The sequence below is a fragment of the Bos javanicus genome, chromosome 8, assembly GCF_032452875.1.
Source record: "Bos javanicus breed banteng chromosome 8, ARS-OSU_banteng_1.0, whole genome shotgun sequence".
NCBI classification, from domain to species: domain Eukaryota; kingdom Metazoa; phylum Chordata; class Mammalia; order Artiodactyla; family Bovidae; genus Bos; species Bos javanicus.
The window spans coordinates 1,909,374-1,925,908 of NC_083875.1; the positions used below are offsets into that span (position 1 = coordinate 1,909,374).

The 16,535-nt window shown below is 49.3% G+C and overlaps 1 protein-coding gene across 6 annotated transcripts in view; it reads right to left on the reverse strand.

Moving 5' to 3' along the window:
• The window catches only part of SH3RF1 (SH3 domain containing ring finger 1), a 155,548-nt gene extending 139,393 nt beyond the window's left edge, over positions 1 to 16,155 (reverse strand). For 2 of the 6 annotated variants that reach the window (XM_061424906.1, XM_061424909.1), the window contains exons 1-2: positions 16,024 to 16,154; positions 14,112 to 14,599 (exon numbers count right to left, since the gene is read on the reverse strand). In XM_061424906.1, the coding sequence (XP_061280890.1) occupies positions 14,112 to 14,504 (393 nt within the window). In that variant the 5' untranslated portion in view covers positions 14,505 to 14,599; positions 16,024 to 16,154. Of the gene's footprint in view, positions 1 to 14,111; positions 14,600 to 16,023 lie in introns of all 6 variants that reach the window. The other 4 variants (XM_061424908.1, XM_061424904.1, XM_061424907.1 and 1 more) reach the window with 3 other exon arrangements.
• Between the last annotated feature and the right edge of the window lie 380 nt (positions 16,156 to 16,535).

Consider the following 16,535-nt stretch of genomic DNA (forward strand, 5'->3'; position numbering starts at 1 on the left):
AACCAACAAGGGCTTAATTTTCAAAATATGCAAACAGCTTATACAATTCAGTAACAAAACAACAACAACAAAAAACAATCAAAAAATGGGCAGAAGAACTAAACAGACATTTCTTCCAAGAAGACACTGATGGCCAACAGGCACATGAAAAGATGCTCAAAACTGCTAATTACTAGAGAAATGCAGGTTAAAACTACAATGAAATATCACTTCACACCAGTAAGAATGGCCATCCTTAAAAAGTCTACAAACAATGAATGCTGGAGAGGGTGTGGAGAAAAGGGAACCCTCCTAGACTGTAGGTGAGAATGTAAATTGATACAGTCACTATGGAGAACAGTATGAAGTTCTTCAAAAAACAAAAATAGCGTGGCCACATGATCCAGCAATCCTACTCATGGGCACATATCCAGAAAAAAACTGTAATTCGAAAAGATACATGTACCGCTTTGTTCAAAGCAGCACTATTTACAATAGCCAAGACATGGAAACAACCTAAATATCAATCAACAGAGGAAAGGATAAAGAAGATGTGGTGTGTATATATACAACAGAATACTACTCGGTCACAAAAAGAAAGAAACAATGCCATCTGCAGCAACAAGAATGGACCCAGCAAAGTATTATAAGTATTATAAGTCAGCAAAGTATTATAAGTCAGAAAAAGAAAGCCAAATACCACGTGACATCATTCGTAAGTGGAACCTTAAATACAACACAAATGTATTTATCCACAAAAAAAGAAACAGACACACAGAACAGATTTCTGGGTGCCAAGGGAGAGAGGGGCTGGGGAGGGACAGACTGGGAGTTTGGGATTAGGAGACGCAAGCCCATATACATAGGATGGACAGACAACAAGGGCCTACTGCCCAACACAGGCAGCTGTATTCAATATCCCATGGCAAACCACAATGCAAAAGAATATATACATATAACCGAACCCCTCACTGGACAGCGGACACTCACACAACACGGTAAATCAACTACGTGAAGAGAGATGAAAGCTGCCCAGCCGTGTCTGACCCTTTGGGACTCCATGAACTGTACAGTCCATGGAATTCTCCAGGCCAGAATACTGGAGTGGGTAGCCTTTCCCTTCTCCAGGGTATCTTCCCAACCCAGGGATCGAGCCCAGGTCTCCCACATTGCAGGCGGATTCCTTACCAGCTGAGCCACAAAGGAAGCCCAAGGATACTGGAGTGGGTAGCCTATCCCTTCTCCAGCGGATCTTTCAGACCCAGGAATTGAACCAGGGTCTCCTGCATTGCTGGCAGATTCTTTAGCAACTGAAAAATCAACTATACTTCAGTAAAATTTTTCAAAATTAAGCAAGTATTTAATAAAGATCAATGTCATCCTTGGGAGCTAGTTCCACTTTATTTTCCTTGTGTCAGAGTGACAATCTGCATGGGGGGACAGGAAATAACAGATCACATACTTTAACAAGGCTTCTGGTTCAATTCAGCAGAACATTCTTTCTAATAAACTAGGAAAACATGACTACCAGACCACAGTGGTGGGAGTCACATAAATGTTTTGAGGGCCACCCCCCAGAGAGGGTCTGACGGCAGTCAAGTTTCCATAGCCTCTGGTAATACCTTCGTAGCTGACTCAGACCGTGGAGAACAAATACGGTTACAGGTGTCAAAAGTACACGTGTGGGAAGAAGATAAAAAGGCCCAAGTGGACGTAGGATTCTGGGATATGAACTTTCAAGCCCATCAAGATGTGGTCCCTGGAGCAAACACCCACTACCTTTTCAGCTGTAAAAGTCAGAAGAGAGACATAAAACACAAGATTCCTGCTCCCAAGTAACATATAACTTGGTACAGGAGACAAAACGGAAACACCATTAATTAGAAAACAGTCAAATACCGAATCAACCCTGAATATTCATTGGAAGGACTGATGCTGAAGCTGAAGCTCCAATACTTTGGCCACTTGATGCGAAGAGAAAAAGAGTCTGCTGCTGAGAAAGGCTGAGGGTAGGAGAAGGGGACAAGAGAGGATGAGATGGTTGGGTGGCATCACCGACTCAAGGGACATGAGTCTGAGCAAACTCTGGGAGATGGTGAAGGACAGGGAAGCCTGGCGTGCTGCAGTTCAAGGGGTCAAAAAGAGCTGGACACAACCGAGCGACTGAATGACAAAAAATAACCAAATGGAGGGATTTAGTAAAGATTTGAACTTTCAAGGCTTCTGGTTCAATATAATAAATACAATACTCTAAATAAATATAACAACACATTAAGTATGTTTTTAAGATCAGGGGTCCACCCGTGACATCCACTATTACAGAAGCAGCATTTTTCCCATGGAGAGCTACTGACCGCTGTGAGGGTGACAGAGGCAGGGGCTGGTTTAATTAGGAAGCAAAAACCAAGGGCTCACATAAGAGATGGGAGAAAACCAAACTTAAAAGAAGAGAAAATCTGAGTGTCTGTGCAAGCATGAGTCAGCCACACAGGGAGTTATTTTTACAGAGACAGAAGGAGCATCGCACTCAGGAGCGTCACGTGGCGGCCCTTCCCCAGGGCAAGGCTCTCTTCTTCCCAGAACTCCATGAGCAGGCTCAGGGTACCCCTGGACAGGAACCCAGGCAAGGGGAGAAGCTGGCGGGCTTCCAAAGGAGAGCAACTAAAATGACCAAAATGTCAGGAAATGGGTCCTCCGGGGACGCATAAAGGAAGTGCAGTGTTTAGGCCAGATAAGGGATGGCCCGGGAGGCGGCCGGGTGGTACAGGGAGCGCTTCTTTCCCATGAGGGACAGGACGAGAGGAATCCGATGAACCTGGATGTGATACAACAACAAAACAGAACAAGAACTCCCGGGCTCTGATTCCTGTGAGGCTCTGGACTAAGTTATCAACAAGCTTTTGAAATGTCCTTTCCAAAAGACATTTTACAGTGCAGTAGATGACCGTCTTCCTAAAATGTCCACTCAGTGTCCTTTCTTACCCTACAAAGACAGGAAGTGAATATTTTAACTAAAAATAGAAGCTCCATTAAAAAAACAAACCAAAAAAAAACCAAACTTACTAAAAGTTGAAGCAGAGCAAAGCTCTTCACTGTTGCTTCATTTTCAAAATTCATCAGAAAGTTATCAGCTACATAAATGCACTTATTTACTGAGAGATGGTTCCCAGTCAATCAAGTCACTCAGTCGTGTCTGACCCTGTGGACTGCAGCACACCAGGCTTCCCTGTCCATCACCAACTCCCAGAGCTTGCTCATCATCCATCAAGTTGGTGATGCCATCCAACCATCTCATCCTCTGTCATCCCCTTCTCCTCCCGCCTTCAATCTTTCCAAGCATCAGGGTGTTTTCAGTGAGTCAGTCCTTTGCATCAGGTAGCCAAAGTATTGGAGTTTCAGCTTCAGCATCAGTCCTTCTAATGAATATTCAGGACTGATTTCCTTTAAGACTGACTGCTTTGAAAAAAAAAAAAAAGACTGACTGCTTTGATCTCCTTGCAGTCCAAGGGACTCTCAAGAGTCTTCTCCAACACCACAGTTCAAAAGCATCAATTCTTCTGCCCTCAGCTTTCTTTATAGTCCAACTCTTACATCCATACATGACCACTGGAAAAACCATAGCTTTGACTAGATGGACCTTTGTTGGCAAAGTGATGTCTCTGCTTTTTAATACACTAAGTTGGTCATAGCTTTTCTTCCAAGGAGCAAACGTCTTTTAATTAAAAGAGATGGGCCTAGTCACATTTTAAAAAGCCATCAGCTACTCTAGATAGGAGATAAAAATAATCAAAACACGGATAAGCTGAGCAGAGTATCTATCTAAAAACATGATGTGGGCACTCTCAAAGGAGGGGCGGGAAAGGGTGAGCAGGGTAAACAAAAATCAGCTTCAAGGAATAAAGCACACATTCTACATCCAACATCTATTAAGGGACCCAGGTAGGGACATCATAATCTTCCCTAACACTAACTCTTAAAAGTCAGAACCAAGCTACAAAGCTCATCTCGTCTCCCTGACAGACGTTTGGGAATCTAAGATTTTTCAAAACTCTGCCAAAGAACAGAATCAAAAGACAAGCATTTTTAATTATTTCAGCTATTATTTCCCCCATGTCATCAAAAAGATAGAGAGAAATAGGGAGGCAGGGAGAGAAGAAGAAGAAACAGTCATGGATCAGCATGTCAGGAATTCCACAGCCGCTAGGGCCCCAGGAGGAGGAGGGAGAGACACAAGGCCCCCAGCCTCCTCTCCCAGCCCAGGGTCAGCCCGAGTGGGTGGCAGAGCCAGGGCGAAACCAGAGGTGACAACAGTCACTAACTCATGAACAGCTTGGGAACCTCAAGTTTAAGCTGCCTGCTTAAAAGAGAACAAAATGTCCGATGACATGCGCATGACAAATGTCGTACACAAGCCTGCGTGCACTAGGGCGTGTACGTACACACACACAGCTCACTTCGCAACATAACTGACACGGGCCACGAAAAGCTCTCATTCTGGGAAGAGGACCAGAAGGCACTCACGGTGCTGAGCGTCCACAGGTTCCCGGGCACTGGACTGCAGACCCTCGTGGTCCCAAAAAGGGAGAAGTCAGGCTGAGGAAAGAAGGTGCCCAGAGCTGCACGGGAAACGAGGGGCGCAGTGCCCCGCCATCACGTCCTCCCAGGACAGAGATGCTGCGCCCCCGTCCCCCTGCACCGTCTGAAGCAGCCTCGTTTCTCTGGCACCTCCCCTGCCCTGAATGAAGCCCCTCCACCTGGCTGCTCCCACTGCCCTCAGCTCACCACCCACATGGCCTCCCGATGCCTCCTGACCACTCCGCCAACGACCCACCGCCTCCATCCTCACTCCCGAAGCCAAGTGTGCCCACGAGGAGGAGCAGGTCCACGGCTGCCCTTGCTGCGCCCCCTCCCCCCCCTGCCGCCCCAGGCTCATCTGCCCCCAGAGAAGCTCAGCCACTCCCCCGCCCCCCACTGCCAGTATCAACACAATGCCGGGACAGCCGTTCAGAGTGGGAAAGACAGATGCAGGGTGCCCAGACACCTGCAGGGCGGCACACCTGGCTGAGCACACTACAGTCTCAGCCCTGGGGACCCCAGCAGGCAGAACAGAGGCGGCCCGGCAAGCACCCCGGCCCCCAGCTGGGCTCCCCAGCTGCCCCCGCCTTCCTGCGTGTCCCCCTGCTCAACGCCCGGTGCGCCTCCCACCTGTCTGAAGACACAGACGCGCCGCGCCTCCAGGGACACTCAGGAGCTGCGGGCCCAGGGTGACACTGAGGCACATTTCCTGTCGTCTCACCCAGACGATCTCCAGACACTAGCCTCAGTCTGTCCTAAACGCTATCGAACCTGGTCTTGGCGTGGGCAATTAGGTCAAAATTCTCAGGGCTGCACAGGAACTCAGATACACAAACCTCTAGTTTTAGAAGAGAGGAAACCCCAGCCTGTGGAAGAGAAATCCCTGGTGGCGAGTCACCAAGCCGGGACTGATGCCATGGCCCCATCACTTGGCACCACACAGGTGGTCCTCACGCCCCATCTCGGGACATCCTCGCAGAGCGAGCGGCACGACCAGAGCCCCACGCCACAGCTGTACTTTCCTGGACTCTGTAAACATTCTGCACTGTCTCCTACTGATGACCTTCACCTAACATTTCACTTTCAGCAAAATCACTACCCTTGTACAAGAGAGTCTGGGCTTTCAAGATCTTCTAATATTTTGGATTTGTCCTAAGAATAAGTAGAAAATAGAAAAACAAAAGTGCTAATAGTATTACATACAATGAAATACGTAATACTGAACGAAAGTAATTAGACTGACCAAAAATGGCAAATATATTTAGACTCAAAAACTTAAGCTCTTCAACTGTTGCTCAATGGTGGGGAAGAAAAAGTAAAAACATATGAAATGCTGGAAATAATATATCAGTGTGTTTAAAAGACAAACTCAGCCATGGGAAACAAAATAACAAAAAAAAATTGAGACATTTGGTAACTAAATACCCCTTCAAATGAGCTGAGCAAATAAAAATTTAAGGTCTGAGGTTTAACTTATTCCTGACATTGTTTCCTCTATGTGGTCAATGTATTAAAGAATTTTTAAAGTTCTATAAAGATACATGTTTAAGAACTAAGCAGTTATTTAATCAGCAGTGTCAGAAGATTTTCAGCTCTATGGAAATATAATCTCCTCCTAAGAAATCGAACATTCAGCTTGTAGCCTTAGTGTCCAAACACCTTCCAGGAACCTTATATCAATACCAAGCTGCTGGCTCCCACAGTGAGGTTCTGCCCCGTTGCTGTTGCATTATTTGTGGAGGCAGACAAGCTTCCTTCACATGAATTACAACCAGGGAGGGAGCGCTTTGGGCATTCCAGGTGGCACAGTGGAAAAGAACCCACCTGCCAATGCAGGAGACCCAGGTTCGATCCCTGGGTCGGGAAGATCTTCTGGAGAAGGGAATGGCAACCCACTCCAGAATTCTTGCCTGGAGAATTTCACGGACAGAGGAGCCTGGCGGGCTACAATCCGTGGGGTCAGACATGACGTAGGACATGACGTAGCATGCATGGAGCCCCTCCAGCGAACTCGCATTTCATCCTGGCAGTTCTCTGATGTCCAGGAACACTCAGTACATTTTAAACATGCTAATGAAAAGTCACCCCTGTTCATCCATTGCTGAGTTATATAAACAGTGAACATACAGTGTTCTAAATTTTTGTCCTTGTTAAAAAATACTTGGGGAAATTTTTAATTCCTTAGTTGAACAGAAGAAAGTTGAAACTTGACATTCCAAGCCTCTCGGCACTCTACTAAACGCAACTTAACAGTTCACGTGCACGCTGCTTACTGCGGCCTTTTCCCACGTTTCACAACTCAAATAATCTACTGCTCAGCGGCCACTGGTGCCTTCCTCCCCGCCCTGCGGTCCCAGGAACCCACTGGCAGGCCTGTGTGTGCAGTGACAGGCCCGCCAGCCTCCCGGAGGCCGGCGCCCCATCCTCCGGATGGGGTACGGGCACAGAGACGGCCAGGGCAAGGACGGCCCCACACACAGGGTGCGTGAACCTCGCGAGTTCTCTTTTTATGGTCACGACTCTCAGAAGTCTTTGAAATTGAGAAAAAAAAGTGAGGGGTATACACAGTATGAGGGCTTCCCAGGTGGCACAGTGGGAAAGAATCCGTCTGTCAGTGCACGAGACACAGGTCTGAACCTGAGTCAGGAAGATCCCCTGGAGATGGGCATGGCAACCCACTCAGTATCCTTGCCCGAAGAATCCCATGGACAGAGGAGCCGGGGGGGCTACAGTCCACGGGGTCGAAAGAGTCAGACACGACTCAGCGACTAAACAACAATACACACCATGACGAAAGCTCTGGGAGACTGAGGGCTGGGCTCCACAGTGAAGGAGCCCACAGTCGGATAGCGCACAGCTGTGGAGAGGCGGGCTGACTCACACCGAGTGGTGCCGGGCCCTTGCACCTCGCAGAGGCATGCCGTGTCCCCACCGTGGCCAGGCGGGACCCTGGAGGCTGAGCACCCCACGCCCGCCAGGCCGTGGGAGGGAGACCAGGTCACAGACGAGCAGGGCGCCAGGCCCCGTGCAGAGGGACGGGGATGGGAGGCGTGTGGGCAGCAGGTGACCACAGCAGGGTCTGCTGCGAGACCCCAGGGCTAGGAGAGGCCTGCGGGTTCAGGGCAGCAGGACACCCGGGTGTCGGATCCAGCCCCAGGATAGCAGTTGTTCTCCACCACCCAGAGTGCTCAGGGCACTCTGTCACAGTGGCCGCAGGAGAGGAACACAGGGCCGGCCTGCGGCCATGCAGGGATCCACTGGCCCTTTTCTATCAGGATGAAGCACGAGCCAGGGACAGCAAGGTGGACAGAGCCCCGCTGGCTGCAGTGCTGAGGGGGCCAGGGCAGTTGGTCAGGGGCCTGTAGTGGCGCCCGGGGGCCCTGCACCAGCTCCTGGGCCTCTCCAGCCACCCTCCCCACGTCCACAAAATGAGGATTTCTTCCTGTGCAGCAGTGAGAGCACTGACACGCTCTGAGAGTGACGCCACTTTGTGGAAAACTGCACGTTGCTGATAGCATGCATAATAGGATCCTGTCTCTACTCAGCTTTTTCCTTAGGGAAGAAAACACACCAAAAAATAATCCCTCCCAGTGGTCACCTCTGAAGACTAGGATCAGAGAGAGTAGAAGCCTTCATTCCCCCTGTACATCCTCTCGATGAGTACTTACTATCTTTAATTTTTTAAATGGAGAGAAAAACACTACGTGGTCATTTAAAAAGAATGAAGCATGTTAATTTAGTGACTTGCGTGCTCACAATTCATGCACTCTTCTGTGTGTATAGTACAGCTCAATAAAAAAGGTGTCTTCTTTTTAAGAAGGTAGATGTATACGTGCTCAGACAAGACAAGATTTCCCAGCCACATTCTAGTCATCAGATACGCAGAGTATGGAATTCCACTTATGTAAAGAACCAAAACAACCAGATGCATACACATACAAACATATACAAAGAGATAAAGACAGACACACATTATACTTCCAAAGTGAAGAATTTTTTTGACAGCCAGGATGTTTTCAGGAACTCATTTTGAAATTTACATTTTAAAAATAACAATATTGTTCCAATATTAACTGCAAAGGGCTGGTTGAGATTTACACGTAGGATCCACGATCCATTTGTGGTACAAGAGTCATTCGGCATTTCCCTGCTGGGCGCAGGCTTCCTGCCCAGTCCAGCCCTGAGCCTCACTGCCCTCCTGACTCAGGAACAAGGTAGCGGCCAGGCTTGGGGTGGACACAAGGACAGAACAGGGGTCAGGGAGGAAATAAATCAGTAAATAAGGAGAGGTCAAGAATGTCTGCGACAGTGTTTGGCAAAAACGAGCAACACCTTTGTTTATTTTGACTCAGCCACTTGGAAACATCAAAACCTCCCCACCTCACCATCTCCTGTCCAAACTGCCGCCGGATTTGTCCAGGAGGGATGCTCCCCCTGTGCCCAGTGACCCAACTGCCAGGGGAACTGGTCCTGCCTGCCCATTCTCACCCACCTCCTCCCCCCTGACCAGATGCTCACTCTGGGGTCACCGCCCTCAGTCACAGGGACGCCCCTGCATCACACCCCACACTCTGCGGCCTCCCCACCTGCTGCCTCCCTGTGTGTGTGCTCATTCAGGTCTGACTCTGCAACCCCGGGGCCTGAAGCCCTCCAGGCTGCTCTGTCCATCGGATTCTCCAGGCAAGCATACTAGAGTGGGTTGCCATTTCTTTCTCCAGGGGATCATCCCAACCCAGGGAATCCAACTCATGTGTCCTGCATTGCAGGCAGGTTCTTCTCAGTGGAACCATCTGGGAGGTCCCAGGAACTAAGGGACAGGACTTCAACTTCTAGGTCTGGGAGGACACGACTCAGCCCCTCACAGTCAGCTCCGGGGAGAGAGGGAAGTGTAATCAGGGAGAAATGAAAACAGGAGAAAGGAATTCACCTGCGCCCCAGTTTCTAGAACTCCTCGCCTTCCCCGTCTCCCGGTCCCCGAACACCAAGCTCCAACCTTTTCTGCCTGAGCCTGACGGTTATCTCAGGCCCAGAGGCCCTTCCTTTTGGCTCCGAGCAGTGACCACTGACCCTTCTCCTGCCCAGCCCCTCTCAACTACTTAACACCATTTCACCCTGAAGACTTCAACTCAAATGCCTTGGCCTCAAGAAGCTTATGAGTACACACGTACACACACACACACATACACACACACACCCTGGGAAGCTTGTGAATATGAATACATACACATCCCTCACCCTAAACCAGGCCCCTGCCCATCCTCTCTCTCTCTCTCACACACACACCCTCACGCTAAACCTGCCCCTCATCCACCCTCTACCAGCTCCCTGCCTAACACTGAGCACCTGGAATGACCTACCTGCACTGTTTACACACTACCAAAGCTGTGTCTCCCACCAGAGTGACACACAAGTTCCTAAGCAGAATCTGCATCTGGTTTGCCCAATTCTATCTATTCAGCAGCTAGAGCAGTGCTTGGCACCTAGTTAAGTGCTTGATCAATATTTGCCAGATAAAGGAAAGACTACAAGAAATACAATTTAGTGTCAATCAGGGGTCATGTGATCAATGGTTGCTGAATATGCTCACTCTGAGGGAGCAGCAGTGTGAGGTTGTTATGTAGCAACACCTAGACAGACACAGGCACAAGTATCAGCTATGGAACCAGCGGAACCACACTCAGAAAGCAGAAATCTATTCCATTAGTCATAATTCTATAGGAACCACTCAAACATGCTGTCCGTGTCTAACTGTGCATATCCTTATATATGTAAAACCCATCTTCAGTAGGTATTTTCCAGTCCATGTAAACAGTTATCTACAGACACCCCCACCCTGCACCTCATTCCCCTGGTCACCTTTGGCCCTTGGATCACAGGAATTCTTTACTTGAAGTAAAGAGCTGCCAGCTCCCTGTGGTGACGTCGACCCAACACTTTTCCATTTGATCCTTCATACGAGACAAAGGTCCATCTAGTCAAAACTATGGTTTTTCCAGTAGTCATGTATGGATGTGAGAGTTGTATCATAAAGAAGGCTGAGCACCAAAGAATTGATGCTTTCGAACAGCGGTGCTGGAGAAGACTCTTGAGAGTCCCTTGGACTGCAAGGAGATCAAAACAGTCAATCCTAAGGAAATCAACCATGAATATTCATTGGAAGGACAAATGCTGAACTGAAGCTCCAATACTTGGCCACCTGAGGCAAAGAGCCGACTCACCGGAAAAGATGATGATGAGAGGAAAGATTGAAGGCAGGAGGAGAAGCGGGCAACAAAGGATGAGGTGGTTAGACTAGATAGCATCACCAACTCCATAGACATGAGTTTGAGCAAACTCCGGGAGACAGTGGAGGACAGGGAAGCCTGGTGTGCTGCAGTCCATCAGGTCACAAAGAGCTGGACACAACTCAGTGACTGAACGATAACAAAATGTAGCAAGAAGGGCTTCCCAGGTGGCACAGTGGGTAAAGAACCTGCCTGCCAATGCAGGAGAAACAGGACACTTGGGTTCAATCCCTGGTCAGGAAGACCCCCTGGAGGAGGGCACAGCAACCTACTCCAGTATTCTTGCCTGGAGAATTCCATGGACAGAGAAGCCTAGCAGGTTGCAAAGAGTTGGACACAACTGAAGGGACAGCATGCACACACATGAGGCAAAAATCACTAAAATTCTGGGAACAGGATGTGTGTCATATGTCAGCTATGTTCGCATCTGCTGATAACACCCAGTCTCCCTGAGACACTCGCGTGAGGAAGCCACATGGCCACGATCTAACAGAACAAGGAACGTATTTGCTGTCGTTCAGTCCCTCAGTCTTGCTCGACTCTTTGCAACTGTGTGGACTGCAGCGAGCCAGGCCTCCCTGGAGTGAAGACGTCCTTCACCATCTCCTGGAGTTTGCTCAAACCCATGTCCATTGAGTCAGTGACGCCATCCAGCCATCTCATCCTCTGTTGCCCCCTCTTCTTCCCACCCTCAATCATTCCCAGCATCAGGGTCTTTTCCACTGAGTCAGCTCTTCACAGGATCATAACCAATAACCAAACAGCATAACACATGCTATCAGCACCAGCTTCCGCCACAGTGGGTACAGGCTCTCACATCCCCTGGCTGGTGTCAGAACAGTTAAGGATCTGGGATTCTCTCACCTCAGGGGACACCCCAGGGGCTGGTGGACGACTCCAGGGCTCTCACTTTCAAAAGCAGCATTTCCTAGTTTGGGATTAGCAGATGCAAACTAGTATATACAGGATGGATAAACAATAGGTCCTACTGAAGAGCACAGGGAAATATAGTCAAGAAGCTGGGGTAAACCATCATGGAAAAGATTATGAAAAGAAGGTATGTAGAACTGAATCGCTTTGTTAAATAAAATTTTTAAAAGAAATAAGAAATGAACATTTTCTGAAATGTATTTATCTTTTAGGTGCTGGTGCTGTTCCTGTATACCTGGTTATTTTGAATATTTCAAAGTAAAAGGTACCAGTAACTGCTACTGAGAAATTATTTTAGACTAGGTGGGGAGAAAGTTCTTTTTTTAAGAATTGCAGCATCTGCATCCACCCACATTACCGAATAATTCTGGTTTGTTTGTTATTTTGTCCTCCACTCTCAGTGTCGTCCCCCCGCCGCCCCACCCCAAGTAACAGACATCACCTCCTATTTTTAATGGCCTCAACTGCCTTATCTAAGTTATAAGGCTCAAGCTCAGTTGAGCTTCTTGACGAGTAATTTTTCTTATGCTAAAGAAGAAACAAAAAGTAAATTAGGAAAATCATAATCAGTCAGAATAATAATACTGACATCATCAAAACCTCAAAATAATGTATCTAAGAAAAGTGTCCGTCAATTTTTGGAGATTAGCAGCTCAAATAAATGAACATTCCAGCATCACAATGTCAGTTTCTACGTAAGAAAGAAACAAAACCTTAGAATTCAAAGGACACCAAGTTGAATGCTGAGCCCTCGTCTTAAATTTCTTTTTATCAGTAATCAAACATTCACCACATTCCTCACAACAGGTAAGGCAACCTGTCAACTGATGAGACGCTTCTATTCACAGCCAGAAGCTATGACTCTCCAGCATAATTAACAAGGAAACAAAATCCTTCCAAGAAGCAAATCCAATCCCTAATTAAGTGAAGCAGACCTGGGTCAGGTGTCTCAGAAACAACCAACTTGATCAGAGGTTCTGAGGTTGAAATATTCATGAGCCCATGAATGCTAATCGTGTAAACTCCCATTTAAAAAAAAAAAATCTAAGAAAATCCTATAAGCAATTTCATAACTAGGGGGCTTCAAATATGCAAAGAAAACCTCCAAAACACAAAGTTCTCACTGTCTTAAAAAAACAGTAAATGTGACTTAAGAGAAATCTGATAGCCTGAGGATAAAACTGTTTTCCAGAGATTAACACACTTTCTATACTTACCATCTAGTGATGCAAACACACAATTAGTAAGAGACGGGCTTGAGAAAGGAGAAGAACAGTAGAAAGACAGCCCTTCTGTTAACGGCTCCAATGGAGCCACACCTGTGAGCTGACACTATTCAACACCATCCCAAAGGTCACTCCTACATTACATGAAAAAGTCAGTTCTGTGTATTTACTATGAGTATGTAACAAAAATATTCTCATTCAGATTAACTGTTCTTTAAAACTGCATTTTCTCAATTTGGCCACTCATCAAAATCATTTCTTCCAGGATAAAAAAAAAAAAACAGAATTGCTTTAAATGTCCAGAACTACTTTTGAGATTTACAAAAATGAGAAAAGCATGCTTCATTAGGATGTCGTCAACTGCAACATAATTCAGATTTCTTCAAAATCTTTTACCTTCCTTCTAGAAATTTCTGTTGTGGTAACTGTACCACATAGATATTTAGCCACACTTGAAATTATTTCAGCCCAAACCCAAAACCCCAGAAAAATCTGATGGAAACATTTTGTTTCAATCCCTACAAAAGTCAACATAAAGCTAGATTCTCTGCTGTCTTAGCATGGCTCTCAATGACAATCTGTTGCTACAGCAACAAAACTCTTCTACCTGTGGCCATGATTTGTTAAAAATTCCTCCAACCAGAAAATTCTGTGCTGTGCATTCATAAAACCCATAGAATGGCTTCAAGCCACATAAAATTAAAGCTCAATTTCCCACTTACGACCTACCCACACACCTATTTATAATATGCATACATATATGCACACATACATGCATAATTATGACTCTTTCAATTCCATCAAAAAGGTAAAACCACAACAAATTTCCATTTTACATTCAGCATAAAAAACTGCTGTGTTTTATATTTCATTGAATAATTGCTACTGTTTCTCAAAATTTATCTTAAAAGCCAATAGAGGCCCACCATCCAGGAGAGAATTCTAAAAACAAAACCATTATTTACATCCAATCTCACTCCAAAAAAGAAAAAAACAATTCCTGACGCATAATTTCCTATCTGTTCCAATGATGTGGCTCCTTCAGCCATGAGTTGATGTAGAAAACACCCAACGAATAAAGAAGACATGCGCACATCTGCCTCCGCGGGCTACTCACCCTCACCGGGGGGCTCCAGGCTTGCGCCCGCGGCTGGGGTCCGCCCTGTGAGCTCGGGCCATCTTTAGGGCTGCAGGTGACCACAGCACTGCTCTGAGCCCTCAAGGCGCTGGTGCCGTTGGTGCCACTGCCCCCCACGGGGCCGGGCTTCCACGGCCGCTGCTTGATGCCGTCCAGAAGTCTGACCAGCAGGATGTTGCTCGGAAGCTGCTCCACACCCGAGCCAACCAGAGTCCGGCACTCGGGACATCTGAGTTCATTCCGGGAACCGACGATGCCCAGCAAACAGCGTTTACAGAACGTGTGCTGGCAAGGTAACACCTTGGCAGAGGCATCCAGCCGCTCCAGGCACACAGGGCACTCCAGAAGATCCAGCAGGGCCGACTCATCCATCTTCCTCTAGTTCACCAAAGGAAATGCAGCAGTGACACGCATACTTGTGTGCAGCTCTCAAAGGGGCTCATGTAACATCCATGTCAGACGCTGCTCTGGGGCCCCCGGGGAAGAGGAGGGAAAGACAGAGAAGGAGGACCATCACTGGCGGGTAAAGGTACAAAGAAGAGCCAGGAACCCAACAGCACACAGAAGTGCTTCCCGAGAGAATGGAGCTTTGCTTTGGAATACATGGTGCCTGAACTCCAGAGTCAACAATTGAAAACAAAACAGGCTTTTTAAGCAGTTCACAATAAATCCGTGAAGACATCTAGTTCACTGTGCAGGAACAGCTATCAAGTACCACAGGGGACTCTTGACATAAATAGGATTTATGAAATGCAATAGAAACATAATTTCTCTGGCTTTCAAAGTGAAACCTGAGGCCTTAACTAAGTCCTCAACTTATCTGAGAAGGTTAAAGTGGCAAATGAACTGTTTCCTCCACCTGAAATTCCTTTTAAATCCAACCAAGTTCCCCAGCACTCAAGCCACTTTGGTGGTAAATGATCCCAGTATGAAATACATATGTTTCTTCGCTGGTCTTAAAAATAGAATTGTTTAATCTTACCCAAGGAAAACGAGTTGAAGGTTGACAATTCTAAAAGACACACTGAAGATGGGCCCGAAAGCAGCTCAAATATAAACGTATCACCCTTCAGGGCAGCGGCTGACAAACTCGGAAGCGATTTCTGAACGGCCTGTGCTAATCCCATTCAGAAAATCTGGCAAAATTATCACCCAAAGAATTTGAGAATGGAATGCTAGACTGGGAACCGCGAGCAGAATATGAAAATGGGGCCATTCAGGAAAAAGCATTCAGACCATGCACCGCTCTCCTCGACCCCTAGTTCAGTGTAGGCGTGCCCAGGAGAGCCAGGTGGCGGTGTGGACGCGGGCAGGGGCCTGGCCGTCGCTCTGCTCGCCGCAGGTACTGCGGGCCCGCGTGGACGCCGGGCCAGGTGCCCGCGCCGCCAATGTAGACGCTCCCGCGGCCAGAGGCAGGGGGCCGTCCTTGCAGACCCTGGGGCCAGGTGCCCAGGGCGGCCCTCGTCGACGCCGCAGGGCCAGGTGCTAGAGTCGCCCGCGTAGACGCGCCCTGAGGCTGCTGCTAGGGCCGCCGGCGTAGACATCCCGGGGCCAGGTGCCAGGAGCCGCCCGTGTAGACGCGCCCCGGGGCTGCTGCAGGGGGCCGCCCGCTTAGACCTCGCGCCCCGGCCAGCGGCCGGGAAGGCAGGGCCGGGCCGGGTGGGTCCACTCGCCGCCTGGCCGCCGCCCCGGGCCTGGCCGGACAGGAGCCTCGCACCCTCGGAAGTTTCGGGGCTCAGGAGCGCCCGCAGCGCCGCGTCGCCAGGTCCGCCCGCCGGGCGTCCGGGCGCCCGCCGCTGCAGTGCCTGGGGCCGGCCGGCCGACCCTCTCCAACCCGGCCCTGCGGGCGCGGGGTTCGGGGCCGGGGGCTCGGGGCGGGGAGGGGTCCTACCTCAGCGTGGCGCCCTCTTTGTCCGCACGCCCCGCGCTCTCCCGCTCGCCTGCCTCGGACGCCGGGCAGCTCTGGACTCCGCTCGTCGCCCGCGCGCTCCCGCCGCCGCCGCCGCCGCCTGCCGGGCCCGGGAAGGGGGAGGGGAGGGGGCGGGGCCGGGCGGGAGGGGGAGGAGCGCGGAAGAGGAGGGGCGGGGCCAGGAAGGAGGAGGGGAGGGTCGGGGCCAGGAAGGAGGAGGGGAGGAGGGGCGGGGCCGGGAAGGAGGAGGTGGGTATGGGCGGGTCCGGGCGGGAAGGGGAGGAGCGCGGGAAAGGGGGCGGGGCCGGGAAGGAGGAGGGGGGAGGGGAGAGGGAAGAGGGGAGAGGCGGGGAGGGGCGGGAAAGGAGGAGGGGGAGGGAGGAGGGGCAGGGAAGGAGGGAGGAGGGAGGAGGGGCAGGGAAGGAGGGAGGAGGCGCAGGGAAGGAGGCAGGAGGGGCAAGGAGCGCCACCCGCCCTCCTCCGGTGTCTGGGCC